Here is a 23,421-nt window from a genome sequence, read left to right as displayed (position 1 = left end):
TTAGCATAACAGGCAACATGCTAACGCCACAGCGTTGCCATGCACCAGCGGTGCAATAATAAAACAGCATACGCTATAGGTGGTTAATGTTTTATTGCACATGAAGATACATGGAGGATTTTAGTGTCTGTTCTCATCATAAGAGGTAACTATTTAATTGTTTACTAAGCCAAATTTTGTTCTTCCTGAAACAAAACCTCGTTTATAACTAGCAACATTAGCCGAAAACTCCTCCGGCAGTTTACTAGCATTAGCGGTTCGCTATTTTTAGATAACTTGACTTTAAGATAGCGTGCACTGGTCTATTGTAAAACTATTATTTACCGTATCAATGACTGTTACAAGACAAACCTGAATATTTACTGTACTTGGCCAATGAAGTTGTTCCTTCAGATCACACAAAGACACAAAGACCCTAACACTTTGTAGGCACTAATAAAATCCACACACGAAGAAAAGAGACATACAGCAAGACACACATATAATTTGGTCTTTTGGTTGATACATTCATTATAAGGAGAAGGCTTATTGTTACAGCCGCCACATTTGCCCCAAGTCTACTGGAAAAGTGCGTCCTTCACCCGAATGCTTAAAAATGGAAGCAAAGATTTAAATAAGTTGACTCTGCAGCTGTTTTTTGCTTGACTGAATGATCAAATCATTGGTATACTCTTTTATCCTACGTATTTAGCTTAATATTTAGTGTAACAGTATTTTACAGGTAAGCTGATTTGCCTTTGAGATTGTGGGTTTTGGAGTTGAACGTTTTCATCTATCTACACCCCAAACCCGCCAAGCCTTTTAGTTTGACACACATTAAATCTTCATTGTGGTAATATATCATATACATTATAGCAAACAGTATCAAACAACATGAAGCCGAATGAGAAAATGATGGTCTTAAGAATCATCAGAAATGTTTTGTTTGTATTACTGGAGGTGATTGGAGATCATAGATTGTGCTTCTTTTTTATATATCAGTACATGAATAGATACCAAAACTGCTCTTTATGTGTGCTGTGGAGCTACATAATTCATATAACAGAATACTACTTAATATAACAAAAGATAAATAACAAGCTATCTTCCTTGGCTTGTTTGTTTATAGCCAAAGCCATATCTCTACAACAGTAAGCTAGCAGTAAGTTAGCAGCTGAAAACAGAGCGACAGTATCAGGATGAATCTACAGCCTTCAGTCTTTTATGTATTTCGTCAACAGAAGGTTGAGTAAACGTGAACAAATGCGGTTTTCTCAGAGGCAGAGCTGCTCTGTGTGAAGAAGTAATATCTTATAGGAAAGAAAGTTGATGCTAATGATTCCATTTTTTCATTTCAACCTGCATTTGTTGATTTTTTTTGGCCACTTGGGGGCAGCAGAGCAAGCTGAATATCTTACCTTATTATCACCTTGTTAGCAAATTAAATGAATTATTAATATATAATAATTAACTTTATTTACATATCCAGCAGACACAGAACTGATCATCCCACTGGAGTGGTGTTTGTGTCCACCTGTTAAATGTAAGTCCAATATTCACCCTTCTTTCAGCTCTGGTTTGGTCTCCCACCAACCCCTGAGAAAAATATCTGGCTCTTTAGCTGCTAAGTGTTCCATATGTTCACCAGCTAGTCGCTATGAGAGAGTTTGAAGGCCGGAAAACCCTTGTTACCATAAAAATATTGATTATTGCAGCTTTAGAGCAGCTATAAACAAAAATGCCTGATCTATAACAGTGTGTAACGTAATAAAGGTTGTGGCTCGTAGTGATGAACCTACAGAGAATTATCAGTGACTCTGCAGCTCCTCTCGGCTTTACGGAGCTTTATAGTGAGTTTCAGCTCATTGTTTATCAGTCCGGCTGCAACTTTTACTGTTCTGCTTCACTCTCAGCGCTCTCATAGCGTCGTTTTCAGAGAAAAAGCTGTAAAAAGCTGCTGTACACTACCTGCTTAGCACCACACAGCAAACAGACACAGTTAGCTGTAGACTAGCTGGTGAACATAGTGGAGCATTTAGCAGCTAAAGAGCCAGATATTTCCCTCAGGAGTTGGTAGAGAGTAAAAACAGAGCTAAAAGAGAGTGATTATTGGACTTACATTCACCAGGTGGACAGAAACACGACTCTAAACGAATGATAATGTTTCTCCGTAACTGCTGGATGTGGAAATAAGTTCAACATATCAACTTAAAAGCTGATGATAGTTCAGAGTTGTGTTCATTATTTGTTTCTGCTGAAAACATGTGGACAAATAAATCAATTATTGCAGGTTTAATTGAAATTTTAAAAAAAACCCAGCTCTGCCTCTGAGAGAGAACTACAGATAAAACTACAAACATGGACACACATTGAGCAACAGAATGACTGAGAAGTTGATTGACTTAATAACAGCAAAAATTCTTTTTATATTGCTGCTAAATGTGTGCGTTTACAGCTGTTTGAGTGTTTCTCTTTTTAATGTGCATATTGCCCAGTACGTGCAAGCTTGGAATGAGTGTACCGTGTTTTGTATGTGTGTGTGTGTGTGTTTGTGTTTAAGCCACGGTCGGTGACAAGGCTGTGTTTGCGTGTGCACAGACACGTTTGTGTACCACGTGTACATGTGGAGTGCACGTTATTATTAAGAAATCAAAAAAGGCAAAGTAAAGAAAAATATAAAGCGTATGTATATACTGTGTGTTTGAACACACTGCTCTCCCTGCTGTTAACATGAATATACTCATCAGAGTTTAATCAGTACACGTTGCAACATCAGTATTCATGAGTCTATCCTACATATATATATATATATATTTTTTCTTTTGGAAGCAAACATTATACCATGAGTTGTTAGTTTAAGACCAGGATGTGTTAGTAGTAGGTAATAGGTGTCAGTTTTGCAAACAGTAAAGATTAGATTTTAGTATGGAAGCTTTTTGATGTCAGATTACAGCAATGAATCATTTTGTCTAATTATTAAAACTCCTCAAATAACAAGTTACCACAACAAATACAGAAAATCCAACCATCAAATAATAAATATCCATATCTAATAATAAAAAGCCGGTCGCTACAAATAGAAACGTCAAACAACGAATGGCCATCGATCAAATAATGAATACAGAGGTAGAATAATAAAAAGTTAGTCGTTACATAAGACGAAGCCCATAAAAATAACTTCCACACGTATTAAATACAACCACATTCTTTATTATCTTAAGGTCTATGTTGCAATTTCATTATTTGACGTCGACCTTCATTATTTATTGCTGCCACATTCGTCGGATATTTATTGTTTGATGTTGAATTTCACATTTACTTGCTTTGAATACTCATTGTTTGATGATACAGAGGTTCATCATTTGTTGTGGTTGTTGTTCTTTTTTGAAGAGTTTTAATCATTAGATGTGATGATTTATTGCTGTAATCCAACAGTAAAAGTAAAAATATAGTAAAATTGCGACATCTAGTGGTGAAAGCTGGACATAGAGCTTAAAATAAACCAGGATGGACTTGAATTTAACTTAATTTCTTACTTTTTAGACTTATTTGATGACTCACTTTTTATTATTTAACCTTTTTATTCATTATTTGATGGGTGGCTGGTTAGCAGCTTTTCATTAATTGCAACTGTTATTGTTAATTGATCAACTTTTCATTATTATATATTAATATTTATCATTTGATGGTTGAATTTGACATGTATTTGCTTTAAGTATTCATTATTTGACGATGTACACCTTCATGATTTTGTTGTGGTAATTTGTTATTTAGAGTTTTAATCATTAGATGTGATCCAAGATCAATAAGCTTCTATATTTTTGGGCCTTTTCAGACGGAGAATCGCACTGCAAGAGGTGAAACGAAGCGACCGACTGCAATCAAAGTTTGGAAAACTGATTGATTTCTCCAAATGTCTTGTCTTGGTGTTCCAAGCTGCGTTTTTTTTTCAAAGGGTTAAACCTTATCTAACTTAATCTTTATATCAGAAAATTGCAGCTGCTTCCCAGTACTTTCTCACTCTACCTGAACACAAGAAGTTGCCAAAAATTGTCAAAATCGTTTCTCTTATGCAAGATCTCTGAGTGAACAAGCCCCTAGACTGAGACTGTCCTCATACTGACAATAAAGGAGCCGTTGTGATCTATTGGTTTGCTGATTGAATTGACATAATTGACATTTGGCATCAATTGAACCATGACACCCAGCTGCTAATGGGAAGCCCGTGGTTGTTTAAGAAGAGGTACAAGTTTAAATAATCTCATCTGTCAACACTATTGCAAAAATAAATAAGGAAAAAGGAAATAAAATAAAAGGTTGCTCGGCTAAACTGAAAAAGAAAGTCCAGATGGGACTGTGATCTCAGAACCCCAACAAATCTAAGTTTCTTCAATCATCAGGGAATCCCTGGATTCGGATCGTACACTGTTGTTTCCAGCTGCAGTTTTTTGAGTTGTTTCGACTATTATGGGGTGCCCGCAGGTGATCCTTTGAGGCTGTTGAGGGCCGCGTGGATCCTGAAGTGCAGTCTGGACTCCATGGAGTAATCCTTGTAGTTTGTCCTAATGAAAAACACAAGAAATCATTCAGAATTTTGTGATTACTACGCTTCCCATTTCCTCTCACACACGTTAAGCTTTAACATGAGCTGTTAAAGCACTTGGTATAGGTAGAAATGGCCCTTTCTAATAAAAATGTTATAAAATATGAGTGGTATGATGGCCTGACTTTGTCCATTTCATTCCTTTCAGTGCACTTCAAGACCTCCAAGAAAACCTGAGGCTATTTGGAGACTTGTAGTTATGTGTGTAAATTTCCCCCTTAGTGAAATACCAGAGATACAGATACCAATAGTATCTGTATCTCTGGTATTTCACTATCTATAGTGAAATACCAGAGATACATTCCACAGCAGAAACAGCTACTAGTAGCACAGGTAATCAGACACGTTGAAGAGGTTTACAGCAATATGTGAATGTACAGTACACAGATGTGAATAAAGCTGTTCTGAGATGTGTACACTTCTGTAGAGGTGTAAAGGGGTCGCTGAAAGGTACTGTAAATAATTCATAAACATGTATAGACGTATATTATATGACACAGAATAACGTAAAGGTATATATGTATATATATATTTATATACACATTTGTGTTTAATGGTATATTCAAGTATGTAAATGTATTTAGTGGTACATAATAGTGTAAAGAGGTCAAAGTATATAAGAGTGTATAAACATATATGAAAGTATATAGAGATGTATACAGGTATAAAAAGGTATATAAAAGGTGTATGAAGGTATACAAAGGAAAATGAAGGTATATAGAGGTGTATAAATGTATATGAAAGTATATGGAAGTCTATACATGTATGAAAAGGTATATAAAGGTATATAAAAGTAAATGAAGGTATATAGAGGTGTATAAAAGGTATATGAAAGTATATGGAAGTGTATACATGTATAAAAAGGTGTATAACAGTATATGAAGGTATATAGAGATGTTTAAATGTATATGAAGGTATATAGAGGTGTATAAAGGTATAAAAAGGTATATAAAAGGTGTATAAAGGTATATAAAAGTAAATGAAGGTATATAGAGGTGTATAAATGTATATGAAGGTATATAAAGGTGTATAAATGTATATGAAAGTATATAGAGGTATTAACATACATAGATTAGTATATTAGGTATATTTTGAGGTACAATTTATAGAGCGGTATAAAGACAACTTACTTGGCATTTTCGATGTATGTAGTGGCCTTGGTGAGGTCTCCCTGTTGTTTATACAGCAGACCCAACTCATACAGTGTGAAAGGAATCAAGTAGTGATCGTATTTTATACGACTTTCACTGAAAGTAAACACACACAGAGGTATATTATCTAATCTGTGTCACACTTTGAGAGGGTAAACAGCCACACTGGGTGCCTGGACCTGTTTGTCTGCATGTGTTTGCGTGTTAATGAGTTACCTGGACAGGACCTGTGTGAAGCAGAGCTCAGCCTGAAGTAACCTGCCCAGGTGTTTTAGACAGAGTCCCTTCAACATCTGGACCAGACAGCTGTCATCTGGATGAAACTCTGACGGGTCTGAGACAGAGAGAGACAGAGAGAGACATAAGATATGTTGTCTAGTTGGATCATAGCAACAGCACAGGAAAAGAAACCGGTTAATTCTGTGTACTGAAGGGTTAAATCTTAGAATCTACATCTAGCAAATAACACATAAAGATAAAGTTGATGCTTTCTATAATAATGTAGAATGACACATTTGGTTTCGTTGGTAGATAACGGGTATTTGCAGCTTTACTAAAAAGAAAATAGTTCTTTATCTACATTATCTTTGACTTTTGTTCAGTTGCAGAATTTTATTGGGAGAATATTAACACTAAATCAAGACATTACAATTTATTTATTTCACAAAGCAATCGCTGCTGCTCGTAAAGTTTACTGGAGTGAACAGTCACTGACACCGTTTAGGGAGCTTTTAGGGAAATAAAAAGTGTAAATTGCACACTCGCTAACATTGTTTGTTCTCTTTTTCACATGTTTTCCTGTACCTTTTTTTTCAGCAAGCTATTTTTTTTTTCTACTCAGCGTTTTTAGGCAGTTGAAAGAAATCATTTTTGTGGGCCATCTTAGATTTCACAAGCAGGTAACAGCAGTAGTACTAGTGATAAACATTGTTATTTTTTTACACTTAATTGTCATTTATTAAATTTATTGAGTCTATATTGGGTACATAACCCCCATTTCATCATGTTTGAACTGTTATAGGTGTGATATTGTGACCTCTTATGAGCAAAATGTATAATACTGCTAATACTGTTGAGCAAAATAAATTAATAAAGCATAAATAATAACAATAGTGAATGAATAAAGATGTGTTCTTAAAACAGCAGCGATTAATGCATCAGAAAAGACAAGAGATATACTGTATGTGTACTTATACATACATACTTATACATGCACATAAATCTGCGTGAACATGCATATCGTAACATATAATTACATTAATACACATCCACCGACACATTAATATATCTATATTTGGGCTTCAGTGTCTTGTAATGACTGTTAAAAGATCTTATTCTCAATATTCTGAGTAAATATTAGTGTTCATATCCGTTATTTGATGCATTACACCTTGTTTAACATTAATAATCAGTGTTAGTAGTAGCGTTAGTAGCAACGGTGATGTTTTGAACTCACTGGGGTCGTTGCGAAGCTGCTCCTCAGCCGTCTCTATGGTAACCAGCAGGGACTCGGTACAGTCGGATCTCTTCCCTACTATGGTGAAACCGTTCCAAACATACATCATCTCCTACGGAGAGAGAAGAAATTAAATTATTACTTTAACTACTATTCTAATCACCTCAAACTATTGCTCGAGTGTGTGTATTGCAGAAGTGTGTTTTGTGTGTATACCAGTGCGGGGATGACCAGGGGGATGGGGTTAGCAGCTTTGTAGCGTCTGGACTTCCTCACTGCAAATTTCTCCGTTGGGATCGATTTCCCCGCCAGGCGCTGTTTCAGCCCCTCCACCTGCCTGCACACACAAATATACGTTTACATACTTACAGCATGACCCTAAACCTGACCTTAAACCTAAAACAGCCATTTAAAGAATGAAGGACTGGAAAAAAAACGTCCTCACTTTCCAAAATATCCCCAAATGTTTTAACTTTCCAACAATGTCCTCATTTTTTCCCCATTTATTCCCATTCATTTCTATGTTTATCCCTACATTTCCCCATTTATCTTCCCTGTGTAGCTCCAGACGCACAGTTACAGGTGACAACAGGTCTATAATATTTAAAGTGGAGGCAGACTGACCTGAAGAGCTCCATGATGTCCTCCCCAGTCTTCTTCACCTCCTCCTCTGACATCATACTGAGGATGGCTGCCTTCTGGTACACATAGATAGCCTGCAGACAGAGGGTCATACAGAGGCAATCCCTTAAAGATCAAAGCATATTTTAGAATAATTTTTGCGATGTCAGCAATGTAAAGGTCATGTAAAGGTTCAGTAATGATGTATGACTACTAGCTCATCTTCCATTGAAATATCACAAGAAATTACCAAAAAAAAATGGACAAAAGATCAACCAAGACTATAAGAAACCTCTTAAAAAGGGCATTTAGCAAATTATACATTCTAAAATGTTCCAGTGAAGCTGCAGTAGGAGCACATGGAGTTATCTATTGGAAGATTTTCTCCCTGTTTTGAGAAAGAAAGTGCTGAAGGCTGACTACGAGACTAAAGAGAGCCTGCATGAGACCAGGATTTACGCATGCACATTATGTAAGTGTTATCTTGACCTTGGACCAGCGGCTCTCCTTGCACAGCAGGTCTGCGTAGCGGTACGCCTGCTGCCACTGCTGCTGGTAGGAGTGAGTCCACATCAGCTCCCAGTAACAAAGGTGGTGGATCTGCTTCCACTCCTGCTGGCTGCTGATACACTCCTCGTACCTGGCCCGAGCCTGAAACACAGGATACATTTTACACATCGACACTCACCTGCTCAGGTGAGGTCAAAGGAGATAGAAACAGATGAACGGAGGAAAGACTGCAAGAGATGTATTCAAACTTACACATTAATTTATCTAAATTATATTAATTTCTTGTGTTTTCCCACATAATGTAGGCTTTTAGAATGTTTCTTCTTTGTGTAACTGACATGTTTTTGTTTTAGACTTTAGAGAGTGAGAACATTTTTGGAAAATTTTGGAAAATAAATTCAGAAAATGTTTAAGTGAAGGCTGCTTTTACAAGAGGAAAAATTTTTGGCTTTGGCTAATTAAGACATTTTACATTTACATTTATTTATTTGTAAGACGCTTTTGTCCAAAGTGACATACAAATTAGGTACTTCTGGAAAATGAGGGCATTTTTTTGGAAACGAAGACATTTTTGAAAGTAAGGATATTGAGGACATTTTCGAAGAGTGAAATTTTTTTGCACAAGAGGAATATTTTTTTGTTCTCACTTGTTCAAAGGTCTGTTTGAGGGTTGAGACTCGGTTTTAGGGTTAATATTAGAATTGGGTTTAGGTTACAGTTAGAGCTCAGGGTTTGTCAGTGTGTTATGTCAATGAGGATCATCACAGATAGAAGTACAACGGTGTGTTTGTTTTAGACCTTCTCAAAGTTTCCTCGCAGTGTGGCGATACGAGCAGAGTAGAAGAGAATGATTGAGCCCTGAAAGACAAACAAAATTTAGATTTCATCAGCCAATGACATCGGGAAATTTTGTCCTGTCAGTAGATTTTTGAATGTTTACATTTCTTGTGTATGTGCTTTACTTACTTTTGGGTATTTCTGTTGGTACGGCTCCAGCAGAGCTTCAGCCTCTACCAGGTTCCCCTCCCCAGTTCCTGATCAAACACAGCAACATTGTTATAAATAAAGTTATCTACGAGAGGCCTGTACTCACAGCAGTTTTACACCTAATCATCCATGAAGTTATGGTACCACATCTCTGAATCGATGAACAACATTCAAGATGTGTGCAGTAATTTAGGGCTGTAGAGCTGGACCACCAACAGGGTGCAGCTACAGTGTGCTATATCAGAGCAATAGAAGAAGAGCAAAGTGTATATGTGTGCAGTTTCCTACCCAGTATCAGTGAAACGTATGTGTGGTAGAAGAGCAGAGTCAGGGCACAGAGGATTGACCGCAAACTGTGACTGGATGCTCCCTCTCTCAGCTGAGACAAACCAAACCCCTGCAGACAGACAGAGACAGAGGGGGAATGTGAAGAGAGTCTCTTGTTAATGCTAACTGAAGTCTTCCTCCAGGATTATCACAGCAAAGGATTTGGTTTAGGGCTGTAATTACTACTCGTTTGCTGAAAGGCTTTCTCTGTGAAGCAGCTGCGGTTACAAACAGCATCTTACCATAAAAAAACAAAACATTAAAACGTAGAGACATTTTAAAATAAATTCTTAGAGAAATATTTTATTAAGCCTTACTAAATAATACATTTTTATTTTGCTGATGCAATTGAGGAAATATTAATTTAATGACCTGGCCGTTTCTTTTAAAGCTGTACTCACCCTGTTTCCTGAGAATCCTATAAACTCCAACAGCCTCAAAATCCTCTGAGGGAGGAGAGACAACATCTGAAAGACAGAGAACACTATTACATATAACAAAAATGAATTATTAAAACAATGCACTTTCAGTGGATTAATCAATATGTGCACTTAAACCAAGACATTGTAACATTTAATTCTGTTGATAACTGAGCGGTGAGGGTACTGCACTGTTGCAACACGAGGGAACACTACTTGAAGGGGAACAGACTTCAACACTTACTCTCGCTGTGCTTCTAGCTGATCTTACATCTGAACCCACAGTGCTAGCTGTGTGCTAAAATGCAGTTGCTAACAGCTAGCATTACACTGAATGACTTACATTACGATCCACATCATCTTCATTCACTACAGAAAATACAGTCCAGTGGCTGCTAACATGTATCTCAGTTCTGTTGATAACGGTATAAGTTACATATTGGCGAGTTAACAAGTAATTGTAATTCACCGAAGGTCTGATCAGTCGAGTCAGCTGTCGCTTATTAGCTGAAGAACAGCCCATTAGAGGGCTCTGCATGTACTCATAGAACTGGAGTTACATCCAGGTAACTACTATTTATGCACTTCTTGTAGTGCAAGAACAGGCGTTTGGGGCGCACAGTGGCCATTCTTTAATTTTCTCTATTATCAGTCAGTGTATCATCAAAATGATTATGAAGCTGTTATTTTAAGGTAAAATAGTATAATATTATAGTATAATGTTGCTTTAATAATGTATCTGTGTGAGTAATTCTATTAATATCGTTCTATCTCTGACAATATGCTGATGACATTCGCCTATTTTTCACAAAACTATTAAACAAAGAAGGGAGAGTTTGGACATCCAGATGTTATACATTCTCATATTTTATAATAGTTCAGGTATTTTCTCTTTGTTCTCAATTTGACAAGATACTTCTTTTTTGCATACATATATATAAAATTTGGTTCCTACATATATATAAATATTGTGGTTCCTCTAGTCTCCAAAAGCAGAAGTAGAGGCTTAAAACTTTCCTTTTTGATAAAGCTTATAGTTAGGGCCGGCCAGGCTCACCTTGGACCAGTTATGCTGCTATAGGCCTAGACTGCCGGGGGACTTCCCATGATGCACTCTCTCTTTCTCTCTCTCAACCCTACCGGTCAAAGCAGATGGCCGCCCACCTAGCGCCGGATTCTGCTTGAGGTTTCTACCCGTTAAAGGGGAGTTTTTCCGTACCGCTGTCACCAAGTGCTGCTCATGGGGGAATTGTTGGGTCTCTGTAAATTTAAGAGTACGGTCTAGACCTGCTCTATGTGAAAAGTGCCTTTTGTTGCGATTTGGCGCAATAAATAAAATTGAATTCAATTGAATTGAATATAAGGTCTGAGTGAAATCAAGCCTTTCACCAGTCTGAAAAAACACCAGTTTTAGTAGTTAGTTTTATAAACTAGATATAATGTTGTATTAGTTGTTAACATAAATGAGTGAATGAATGAATGAATAAATTAAATTTATATTACTGTATAATGCACATAACTAAGCCCAGCCTGTATTGGAAGCAACTCAAACAACTTTCACAATCAAATCTAAAGAACATCACTGTCTACAACAAAATTCATAAATCATGACAAAAACATGGAGAAAACAATAAATACTAATTGAATAGTCAATCTTTCCTTCTTTTCCAGGCTTTTGAGACAAAGTTAGCAAACTTAAATACCACTTATTAATCTAAAACATCATATACCAGAGAGTAAAACAGGCAAGAATCAGCATCCTGTCTTCACGTTTTTCAAATTTTCGCTTTTGTCGTTTACTCCACCCCAGTTTGTGATGTCAAGGTGCTTTTGAAAAGTGTGAACCAAAAGTTTAGAGAAGTTATAGAAAATATCTGGAGGACAGTTAAATCAACTTTGATGTGACTGAACATTTGCTGCAGTTAAACTCCTCTCGTCTGGGACTTCAGGGGAAAAAAAAACAAACCAGTGAATGCCTCTTTGAAAACCCACCAGGTTGAAGGATCCAATGCCCAGCTTGACCCCGCCCTCAAACTGTCTGAACGAATCAGACTGGTTGGCTGCATCCTGGGCAACATTCAGCACATTTTGACAATCCCTATTGGACAACATGAAACATGAAGTAACAATCAGAAAGTAATTGAAGGGTTAGGATATTCATTTATAACAAAATATTCCATAACAAATATGGAGGATATGGATTCAATTAAAAATAAACTCGAAGACAATATCAGCTGGCTTAAGTGTAAGCACTGAAAGCAGTGGGAATAAAATCTATATAAACAGTGGAAGTTGTGGGAGTTGGAAGAGCTGAACAAGTATTTTTTCAAATGTGAACCTGAAACCTGGGATGGACTCAGGTTTCCTAACCTAACCCTAACCCTGAGAACAGATGAACTCACAATTAAAGAATAAGAGATGAAAGCAGCGTATCTGTCAATTGACATCTAAGCAACATACAAAACAGAATCAAATAAAAAAAACATCAAATGCACATCTAAGAAATCAATATAAGTAAATTAAAAATGTGGGGAAAACGTGTTTAGAAGCTAAATATGCTGCGTTTAAATAACACAACTTGTTAATTTTCACCATGTTCAAACTTTCCTTTTAAAACTCATAACAACCTAATTGTTGAACCAATAGTTAAGTAAATGACAGATAAAGTATTTTAAATTTGTTAAAGGTTTGAATTGATCACTTACTTGTAGATTTGGTAGCTGGTTCGAATCTTGATGCCTCCTTTGATAAAACTGATCATGTTCTCATCCTGGAAAAAAGTGACAGATAATAATTACCACATTTATAATTTGTTCAATTAGCTTACAGCGGTATCCACAGCATCTTCAGTTAAAACATGTTATCATTAGTCAAAGTCCTATGAGCATATGTCCCTGAGTAGAAATGGTCTGATTTTTTGCTTAGTTCTTTTGAAATTCTGGCCACTATCATCTTTCGGGTCACTAAAAATTTAAATTCAAATTCAAATAAACCAATTAAAGAATAAAAAAAAACACTTTTTTGGTTGAAAGCTACAATATGTTACTATTCCCCATTATAATGTCTAAAAACAACTAGACCTATGTTATACATTTTGATGATTATACACTAATAAAAACATACTTATGAATATTACATTCCATTTCTGCCAATAGATCCCCCTAAATCTTACACAATGATCCTTTAAGGGGTGATGGGCTAAAAAGGTTGGTCAATTTAGGAAATATACTCCCAACTCCCAGGTTAACCTTCAATATTGTTTCAGTAAACTTATATATTTTTCAAAAAGACATCAAAAGAAGTAAAATCATCTGTTAAGACAATAATGTCAGTGTGTAAAACACTAACTGGCTTTGGGGGTTTTCCAATTCACTTCAATACAGTCAAGTCTTACAAGAGCAGCATCTAATGGCCACTGGAGAAACTGCAGCTTTAAAGGCGCATTCCACCAATTTTTATATGTTAAAGTTTATTCATTTTGATTAGCTCCACTAGCTAGTTAGCTTAAATAATTATCAGAATGACACAGTGATTCATTGTTTCAAGGGTGGGATTATGATATTTAGACAGACAGATAAACAGACAGCAGCTCTGACCTGCACAAATGTCAGCGTGGCTTTCTGCAGCAGACACTCGGCATAGCAGATCTCTGCATGCATCTCCTCTGCAAAACACATAACCACAACACAGTGACTTCCTGTCGCTTTTGATCTTATTTCCTGTTTGTGAGCTGCACTTCCTGTTGTCAGTCAATGCATGTTGGAGCGGGACATGTGTGTATACCTTCTTGTAAATTGGATTGCTTGCTGATCAGACTAGACAGAGATCCGACTACCGAGTTCTTCTTCCTGAATCTGCGGAAACAGTTTGAAGATTAAACAGAAGAAGAAGACGGAAACTTTATCACAAAGTGAAGTTTTTGGGCCGTGCTTGTCATCCAGTAGTGTAAGATGCATTCTCTCTCTCTATCTCTCTTGTCTTTCATCTATTTAAGTGTAAATGTTATTGAAAACAGAAGTGAGAGTTCCTCAGATGCAGCTGCAGTCTAGATGCAGTCAACCTGGCTTGATTTAGTGCTTCACGTAGAACAGGAAGTAGTTAGAGAAGTTTGTGATATGTAAAAAAAAGAGGAAACTGTGGTTTTAATCATAATTTTCAGGTTTCTTTTCAAAAGCTGTATGAGTAAGATTTTCTGATGTTTAAAATGTTATGTGAATATAAGTCTGATTATACCTGCCTGAACAACTGAGGCTTATAGAATAGTAACGTCATCTAAATCACTTATTAAAACTTATTTAATAATGCAGGGCCAAAGCTCTTTGTATCCAGTTCCACTGTGTTTGGGTATTTTACTCTCAATACTTTTATTTGCTGGATTTTATTTAGTTGTGGTTCTCATTTGTCTCAATTTAGTTTTTCCCATGTATAGCAGTTTGTAACACTTTTGTTTTAAAAAGGTACTGTATAAATGAAATTTATTATTATTGTTAAAAAAAGAAATCATCACATCTTGCAAAATGGAGGAACATTTTAGTAACATAACATGAATAACAGAGTGAATTTTTAGCCAACATCCTTTGCTTTGCAATATCATGGAGATTATGAACAGCTAAATGTAGTTTATTCATAATAAAAATGGCCCCTTTGAGCAAAATGTCTTTTTTTAGTTACTTATAAATGAACAAGATTAAAATTCTTTCGCATGTACCGTAGCACAACAGTGCTTTCAGCTAAATGCTAACATCACAATGCTAACATGTTGATGTTTAGCAGGTATAGTGTTTACACTTTTCACACGCTCTCACACCACACGACCATTTTCTCACGCAGTGAAAAACAAATTCATAACTTGTAACTTTGCAGCGCGATAAGAAGACAATGACAGCGCACGGACAGATGAGACAGAGCAGCACAGCGCAACAGCGAGTTATTCAGACCATCAGGGGAAAAGCCAGAAATATACACAAGTCTATTATATTGTGATGTATTCCCATGCATGCTGCTCAGAATAATCTCAGTTGCTCTGAAACTTTCTCATATGTTCCAGATTTATCCCTGCTGTGTTCTTGTTCTTATTGTATATTGTTTATTTGGATATTACTTCTATTTGGATGATGGGAGTGACTTGTTGAAGAGCACCGATTTTTCTTATCCTATGTTTTGAAGATAAATATGTGTAATATCTGGTGCATATCAAAAATGCCCCCAAATGAACCCAAATTAGCAAAAAGTAAGTCTTAAGAAAACGGTGTCGGTTCATAAGGCCAGAGAGAGGTCGAGAGGCTCAATTTACCAAGAATAATGCTCAACAAAAATAACTTCTACTTAAAAGCCCCCTCCCCCCCTTGTTGGGACTCAACTAAATCTTTATCTTTGCCAAAGTAATTTAATCTGATGTCCAAACACCCGAGCCAAACCTGCACAGCTCTTGACTCTCAGACAGAGCGACATAATATTGTTCCTTTCTCACCTCTGACAGGTGTGTAACGCCTCCTTGATGGTTGCCATGGCAGTCTGGATGTCTCTATGTTCGAAGGTCATGGTTGCCTGCATCACCAAGATGCTGCTGTAACCCAACGCATGGTACATACTGTCCTTCCACCTACACACACACACACAAGTATATTATATACACACGGTAATTATGTTGACGAAGTATCAGTAGCAATCCTCGTATCAGCACTAGCAGCCTCAGATGACGGAGCAGTAGTAATAACAGTGATAGTGACACCAGTGTGAATGGTAATGCAATAGCTTCAGAACCAGTAGTGTGTATAGTAGTAGTACCATCAGCAGCAATATTAAAAGTATCAGTAATAGTAGTATCAGTAGAATGTGTATTAATAATGTCATTAAAACCAGTAGTAGTGCAAGTGTTGGTGCCAGTAGCAGTTTTAGTACCATTTGTGGCACCAGTACTAGTGATAAGTATAGTAGTACCTGTAGTGCTGGTATCAGAAGCAGTTTCAAATATAGTACCAGTGGTAATAGTACCAGTAGTTTTAGTACATACAGCAACACTAGAGATAGGGTTTGTAGTATACCAATATTAATACCAGTAAAATTGTACCTGTATTAATAGTACCAGTAGAAGTAGCTACCAGCAGTAATGGTTACAGTAGCAGTACCAGTTGTAATAGTACCAGAAGCAGTGCAAGTAACAGTACTAGTTGTATTGGTACCAGTAGCAGAACCAGTTCTAAGAGTATCAGTAGCACTCCCAATAGCAGTACCAGTAGCACTACCAGTTGTATTAGTACCAGTAGTAAATGTACCAGTAGCAGTACTAGCTGTAATAGCACCAGTAGCACTACCAGTTGTAAAAGTACCAGAAGCAGTGCAAGTAGCAGTACTAGTTGCATTAGTACCAGTAGTAACAGTACTAGTTGTATTGGTACCAGTAGCAGTAAAAGTTGTATTAGTACCAGTAGTAAATGTACCAGTACCAGTACTAGCTGTAGTAGCACCAGTAGCACTACCAGTTGTAAAAGTACCAGAAGCAGTGCAAGTAGCAGTACTAGTTGCATTAGTACCAGTAGTAACAGTACTAGTTGTATTGGTACCAGTAGCAGAACCAGTTGTATTAGTACCAGTAGTAAATGTACCAGTAGCAGTACTAGCTGTAATAGTACCAGTAGCAGAACCAGTTGTAAGAGTATCAGTAGCACTTCCAATAGCAGTACCAGTAGCAGTACCAGTTATAATAGTACCAGTAGTAAATGTACCAGTAGCAGTACCAGTAGTAATGGTATCAGTACCAGTACAAGTGGCAGCAGTTGTCATAGTCATATTCAAAAGCTTTGTAGTGCAAATTGTGCTTGTACAAATACACTAGTACACTATATCATATATTACATAATAAAACACGGAGATGTGTTGCCGTGGTTACCATGGTTTGAGGAGGTCCAGGGCTTCAGAGAACTTGTTGTTGAGGACCAGATTGAGAGCACACTGAGTCTCCTGGATGGCTGTCTGCAGGTCCATCTGACATGCCCTGCACGCACACACACACACACACACACACACACACACACACACACACACACATACACATACACACACATACACACCATCCAAAACAGGAAGTGACTAAAAGTGAAAGAGACAGAAGACAGGGTGAAAGAGACGGGAAGCTGAGAGGAAATGATCTGCAGCTGACCGCAAACACACACACACACACACACACACACACACACACACACACACACACACACACACACACACACACACACACACACACACACACACACACACACACACACACCTCTACAAACCTACAAACCTCTACTCAGCTTGTACAACACTCAGAGAATGACTGGTTTATGTGAGTGTGCGTTTTATGCATTATATGTGTGTATGTGTGTATGTGTGTGTGTGTGTGTTACTCACGCAGGTATCCGGTCGAAGGCATCTTCAAAGCAGTCCTGAAAAACACAGAAACACTCTGGTTAACAACCACAAACGTCATCATCAGTCTGATCTGCAGTTTTCTGTTTCTGTTCTCATTGATTTTCCTGCTTTTCCAGGATTAAACATGAGATTTCAGGTTTATTCCTCAATTTAACACTTATTTCGTTTTCAGGGTTATTCCAGAAGTATCCCTGATTTATTTCATTTTTTGGGACTACTTAAGTATTTCCAGGACTATTCCCTCTGATTCCTGACCTTTATTCTATAATTTCGGGGTTATTCCGCATTATTCTGAGGTATTGCAGAGTTTTAAGATGTATTCCTGCATTTTCAGGGTTATTCCAGAATAATCTGATTTATTTCAGATTTTTTTGGACCATTTAAGAATTTCGGGGTTAGTCCTGTATGTCCAGATCTATTCCTAACTTTTCAGAATCATTCCCTACTTTAGTCTAAATCCTGACTCTTCAGGGTTATTCCAGAGTTTTCAGGTTTATTCCAGAATAATTTGATTTATTTTCTAGTTTTTCTGGAGCATTTCACACTTTTCAGGTGTATTCCCAACTTTTCAGAATCAATTCCCTTCTTTTCAGAGTACAGCGGGACCTTTCAAGATTTATTCCCAGATTCCAGGGTTATTCCTGAATTTTAAGACTTATTCCATATATATTCCCAAATTATCAGGGTTATTCCAGCATAATCTTGATTTATTTATGCCTTTTCCAGACCATTTATCACTTTTCTGAACTATTCCTGCCTTTTCACATTATTCCTGAAATTTCAGATCTATTCCTAATTTTTCAGAATAATTTCCTTCTTTCAAGATTTATTCCTTCAATTTTAGAGTTATTCCCAAATTGTCAGGATTATTCCAGATTAATCTTGATTCATTTCTGATTTTTCAGGTTATTCTCAACTTTTCATAATTATTCACTTCACTTTTCAGAGTAAATCCTGACCGTTCAGGGTTATTAGAAAATTTCAGGATTATTCCAGATGTTTGATTATTATTACATTACTATTACTATTATTATTATTATTTTCATTATTATTGTTCAGGGTTTTTCCTGAATAATAAGACATATTCCTTCATTGTCAGGGTCATTCTCAAATCATCAGGGTTATTATAAAATTATCAGTTATGATATAGTATTAGTATAATTATTCCGGAATAATCTGATTTATTTATTTACTTTTCAGGAACATTTAAGATTTTCAGGATTATTCTCTGCTTTTCAGAGTAAATCCTGTGTTTCAGGGTTATTTCAGTAAGGATAATCCCATTTCTAACCATATTATTATTCTGTCATGGTTCTGTCCCAGTCTGGCTCTGTGTCCCTCCACCAGTTCACCAGACGCCCTCAGACTTTCTCCCAGTTTGTTGAACTGGACTGAGTGGCAGTCGGCCCTTTGCTTTCACACTAGTTGTGAAATGTGACTGAGGAGTTTATACAGCAGACAGTTTATTCCACAAGTCTTCTGTATTTACATTCAGGACATTAGCAGACGTTCTTATCCAGAGACTGTTTGTTCAATGGCTGGATCCTCAACATGTTATGAAAAAGGAGTTTGTTGACATTTGTTTCTGTAGATTTGAATAATTTGCATTTACAGCCATCTGTGTGCCATGATTATTGGTTTTATGTTTGCTCTGTAGTTTTCCTCCACACCTGCCCTGCTCCCTGTGTCTCCCACAGCCAATCAGCTCTTTTCCTGTTCTCCTGTTCCACCTGCACCTCAGTTTAGTTTGTATTTAATCAGTTTGGTGTTGTCGGATCCTTTGTTCAGTTCAGTTTCGCTTCGCCTGCACTCCTGAGTTCTGTTCCCGAGTTGAGTAAATAAATATTGATTCTTCAGTCTCCTGCATGTGTCCAACTGCTCTGTTTTTCAAGACTTATAGTATTGCATTTTAAGGGTTATTCCTGAGTTTTCAGGGTTAATCCAGAATAATCAAATGCATACCTGACTTAGACATTGGACCATTTAAGACTTTTTAGTCTTCCTGACAGACTAAATCCGATGTTTCAGGTTTGTTTCCTATCAGGGTTATTCCCAACTTTTAGTTGTAGAGTTATTCTAAAATTTTAATGGCTATTCCAGATTTCTCACTATTATTCCATTACTATTCATAACTTTATTGTGCATTATTCCTCAGTTTTACATTTCTTCCATCCTGAAATTTAAGACTTATTCTTTCCTCATTTTCAGAGTTACCAAATTTTCAGGGTTATTCCAGAATAATCTGATTCAATTCAGATTTTTCGAGACCATTTTAGACTTTTCAGGTCTAATGCTGACTTATTAGAATCATTCTTTCCTTTTCAGATTAAATCCTGACTCCTCGGGTTTTCAGGGTTTTTTCAGAATAATCTCGGGACCATTAAGAGTTTTCAAGTATAATCCCAATTGTTTATGATTATTGAATACATTTCAGAGTAAATCCTGTAAATATGTCTCTGCCTTCTTGTGAATGTTCCACCCAAAGTTTATTCCTTTACTGCCTTTATTAATAGTTGAGAGAGAGAGATATGGGGAATGACTCACAACAAAAGGCCCCCAGCCAAACACAAACATTTCAAGATTATTCCAACCTTTTCAGAGTTTTCACCCTGAAAAGTTGGGAATAGTTTCATCCAATGGTTTCAAAATAAAAAGGGATGTTTTTGAAGCCTGTAGTTTGGATTTATTGCTCACCATCATCTTTGCCGGTTTTCACTACTGCTGCCAAGAAAATCTAATTTAGGCAAAAGGATGAAATTTTCATCTGACTGTTGTGACAAACATGTCCCAGAAGAATAAAGTACGTTTGTTTAAAGCTCGGTGTCTATTTAAAGGAACAACAAAATCCCAGTCTGTCAACATGGTACACTGGAGACGAAGATATATATTTATATATGATATCAAAGGCATCAGCGCTGCCTGAGGTCACACTGTTTGTTCAAGGAGTTTCACACATACACACACACACACAAACATGCTTCACAACGTGAATATAATCCAACGCATTTTCTATTTTGGCATCAACATGTGAAGTGGAAAGCAACAGCATTGATTTCTCACACACACACACACACACACACACGCACACACACACACACACACACACACACACACACACACACACACACACACACCCAGTATGTCTCTGGAGCCTCAGTAGCAGGCTAATAATAGCAGCCCAGTGGCTCCTTGCATAATAGTGTACAGCTGCAGTCGCACATACAGAGAGCTCGACAGCAACTCAGCGCCTGCAGGCTCAGCTATCGACCCGCTGTAGTCACACTCGCACAGACACGACCAGACTTCAACACTGTGACCCAGTTACACTCTGTCCACTGAGCAATCTGTCGGCCCCATAGACAAAGATGGATTATTAAAATATTTATTCATGTGTGATTTAATATGTAATTAAAATTGTGCGAGAATGATTTTTTTTTCTCTGATTATGTCATCGTTAAAGTAAAACTTGAGGTTCGTTTTACTGATGGTCAAACAAAATAAACACATTTCTCAAGTATTGATTAAGAGAAAATCAAGACAGAAAATTAAATTATTGTTATAATTACATTATATTATTTAAAACGTGTCAAATAAAATGTTATCTGACATTTTACCTCACAAATATTTGAATAGATTTTATTCGTTCTTTTAGGGTTACTAACAGGAAAAGGTTTAACTTCTGTAGTGTTAAAAAAGTTTCAAGTTTATTTTATTTATATATCACTTTAAAAGCAAACAGGTTTTGCACCAAAGTGTTTCACAAAGACACATATACGTGCATAACAGATAATTGTGAAAAACAGAGTAAGAGTAAAATGGAGAAACTACAATAAAAAACTCAACATCATCATAGGAAGCTTGTATTAAAGAGCTGTGTGGCATTTTTGTTTTAGAAAGTCAGACTTTACAAACTGTAAGTATCACAGATTTCAACAGAAATGAAGCTGATTCTCTCAGTTTCAGGATCAGATTTATATAAATAACGGGGGAAATAGAAAGAGAAAGAGACTTTCTCTGTGGTGTTTCGTGTTGAGTATTTAGTACCAAAATGTGGTAATCTAGGAGAAGTGTGTGGTTTATTTCTCAATTTTGGGAATTTTCAGGAATAAAAACTATTTATCACATGAATTACTATGAACTAATGTTAAAAAAAAACGAGAAACTTCACCGTCATGTCATTTTTAAGATTCTATTGTGTTGAGAGTTAATGTGCTGACTGACTGGTTAAACAACATTCATCTATAATAAACACAAACACACACATTACATAGACTTACATTCATTTCCTGGAGACTTACCCTAACTCTAACATAACCACTGACCCAAAAATGAGCTTTTTCCCAATTGGGGACACGGCTTTTGTCCCCAATTGCACAAGCTGTCCCCAATTAACTTGTCTTTAGTCTGAAATTTGTCCTATGACAGATACACACACACACACACACAAACACACACAAACACAGCAGGAGCTTGTGGCATTTGTGTCTGGAACGCTGTGAATGCCGCTAACAGTCGAAAACACTGACAGTGTGAGGGACTGTCAGCGAGAGCGTCTGCTTGTATGAGAGAGTGAAAACTGTGAAAAGAGACGAGTGAGTGTCTCTTTGGTTTCATTCACAGATTTGTTTGCGAGAAAAATGAAAACACCCCTCCTCCATCTTTCCCTTTCTTCTTGCTCATTTCTTTGCCTCCATCCGGGGCTGCCCTTAACAAAAATCTGGGTATTTCCAGGTCTTGAAAAGTCTTAAAAAGCATTGAATTCAGTTCCCTAAAAGTATTAAAAAGTGTTGAATTTCCTGTCAAAAGTTCTTGAATATTGTCTCTTTCTTGCTGTAGACAGTAACATTAGCTTTTTAAAACTAAATCTACTCTCAGTGAGCACTTTATTAGGGACACCTGTGTAATCTAACGCAACCCAGCTCAGCTATGAATTCCACATTTACGAAGCTTATATTTTATGTTCATTATTGGGGTGTTAGTGGGTGCTGCTGGTGTACTGAAGTGCATCATATTGAAAACTGTTCCTAATATTTTGCTCACCCCGTTAACATACATGAGGCAGGTGTTCCTAATAAAGTGCTCGCTGAGTGTATTATTACTTATATATACTGTATATGTATATCAATGTATAGTGTATAATATACATTTCACTATACTTTTGTACTTACAGTGGTATTGTACTGAATATATATATTTTTTTTTCTACTTATTGTTTATTCTTCTTTACTAATTTGTACATATGACATCCTGATTTTGATTTCTAGTGTAGTTTTACTTTTTTCTACTTATTTTACTTTATCCTCCATCCTTTCTGTATTTGGTCTGTTTATTGTGCTGCTGTGATGCCTCCTTAATTAGTAAAGTCTTATCTGTAAATCAGGAGTTTGTATAAGCTTGAAGTTATTGACATTTTCAACACTGCCTGCAGAAAATGATTTTCATGTATCTCTTGTGGCCTTTATCTTTCTGATTTCTGACTGTGACTTGAAAGTTAAATATTCCTGTGGCCCGATAGAGGAGCCCAGGAGGAATTTAGAAGAGATGATTTTCTCATACTTCAGCATCAAAATAACCTCAGATCTATTATCTTTTAGTGTTTTTCAGTTGGCTGCAGGATGAAAACAGAAGTTGTGGAAAAAGACGTGTGCTGTTTCACACAAGGAGAGGTCAATGTCAGAGAAGCTTCTCTTGTGACAGCAGCAGCACTCTAATCAATTAGTCAAGACCTACACACTGCATCCTATTACCAAACACACACTTCAACACACATTAACAGCTCGAGTACTCTTAAGGAGGCTTGGAAACTCCCAAAAAACCCAGAATGTCCTCACAGATCCGTAAAACCCCCTAAAAAGATAACAAACCCCCCTGAGGAGGCAATGAAACCCTGACAGACCACCGTGATGCCCTTCATTGACCACCATGGATGACCTTAAAATATGTTTTAACCTTCTCAAG

The 23,421-nt window shown here is 36.8% G+C and overlaps 1 protein-coding gene across 1 annotated transcript in view; it reads right to left on the bottom strand.

The window, feature by feature from the left end:
• Positions 1 to 2,133: 2,133 nt before the first annotated feature.
• The window catches only part of LOC121889618 (tetratricopeptide repeat protein 39B), a 28,088-nt gene continuing 6,800 nt past the window's right edge, over positions 2,134 to 23,421 (bottom strand). Inside the window, exons 2-19 of the mRNA XM_042401716.1 lie at positions 17,443 to 17,477; positions 16,943 to 17,047; positions 15,524 to 15,655; positions 13,837 to 13,907; positions 13,650 to 13,717; positions 12,759 to 12,823; positions 12,046 to 12,151; positions 10,036 to 10,101; positions 9,596 to 9,704; positions 9,287 to 9,354; positions 9,119 to 9,178; positions 8,300 to 8,461; positions 7,814 to 7,905; positions 7,406 to 7,526; positions 7,190 to 7,301; positions 5,950 to 6,067; positions 5,713 to 5,829; positions 2,134 to 4,541 (exon numbers count right to left, since the gene is read on the bottom strand). Of these exons, the coding sequence (XP_042257650.1) occupies positions 4,445 to 4,541; positions 5,713 to 5,829; positions 5,950 to 6,067; positions 7,190 to 7,301; positions 7,406 to 7,526; positions 7,814 to 7,905; positions 8,300 to 8,461; positions 9,119 to 9,178; positions 9,287 to 9,354; positions 9,596 to 9,704; positions 10,036 to 10,101; positions 12,046 to 12,151; positions 12,759 to 12,823; positions 13,650 to 13,717; positions 13,837 to 13,907; positions 15,524 to 15,655; positions 16,943 to 17,047; positions 17,443 to 17,477 (1,704 nt within the window). The 3' untranslated portion in view covers positions 2,134 to 4,444. The remainder of the gene's footprint in view (positions 4,542 to 5,712; positions 5,830 to 5,949; positions 6,068 to 7,189; positions 7,302 to 7,405; positions 7,527 to 7,813; positions 7,906 to 8,299; positions 8,462 to 9,118; positions 9,179 to 9,286; positions 9,355 to 9,595; positions 9,705 to 10,035; positions 10,102 to 12,045; positions 12,152 to 12,758; positions 12,824 to 13,649; positions 13,718 to 13,836; positions 13,908 to 15,523; positions 15,656 to 16,942; positions 17,048 to 17,442; positions 17,478 to 23,421) is intronic.

Source organism: Thunnus maccoyii, chromosome 22 (assembly GCF_910596095.1).
Source record: "Thunnus maccoyii chromosome 22, fThuMac1.1, whole genome shotgun sequence".
NCBI lineage: Eukaryota > Metazoa > Chordata > Actinopteri > Scombriformes > Scombridae > Thunnus > Thunnus maccoyii.
This window is presented reverse-complemented; position numbering and strand designations above follow the sequence as displayed.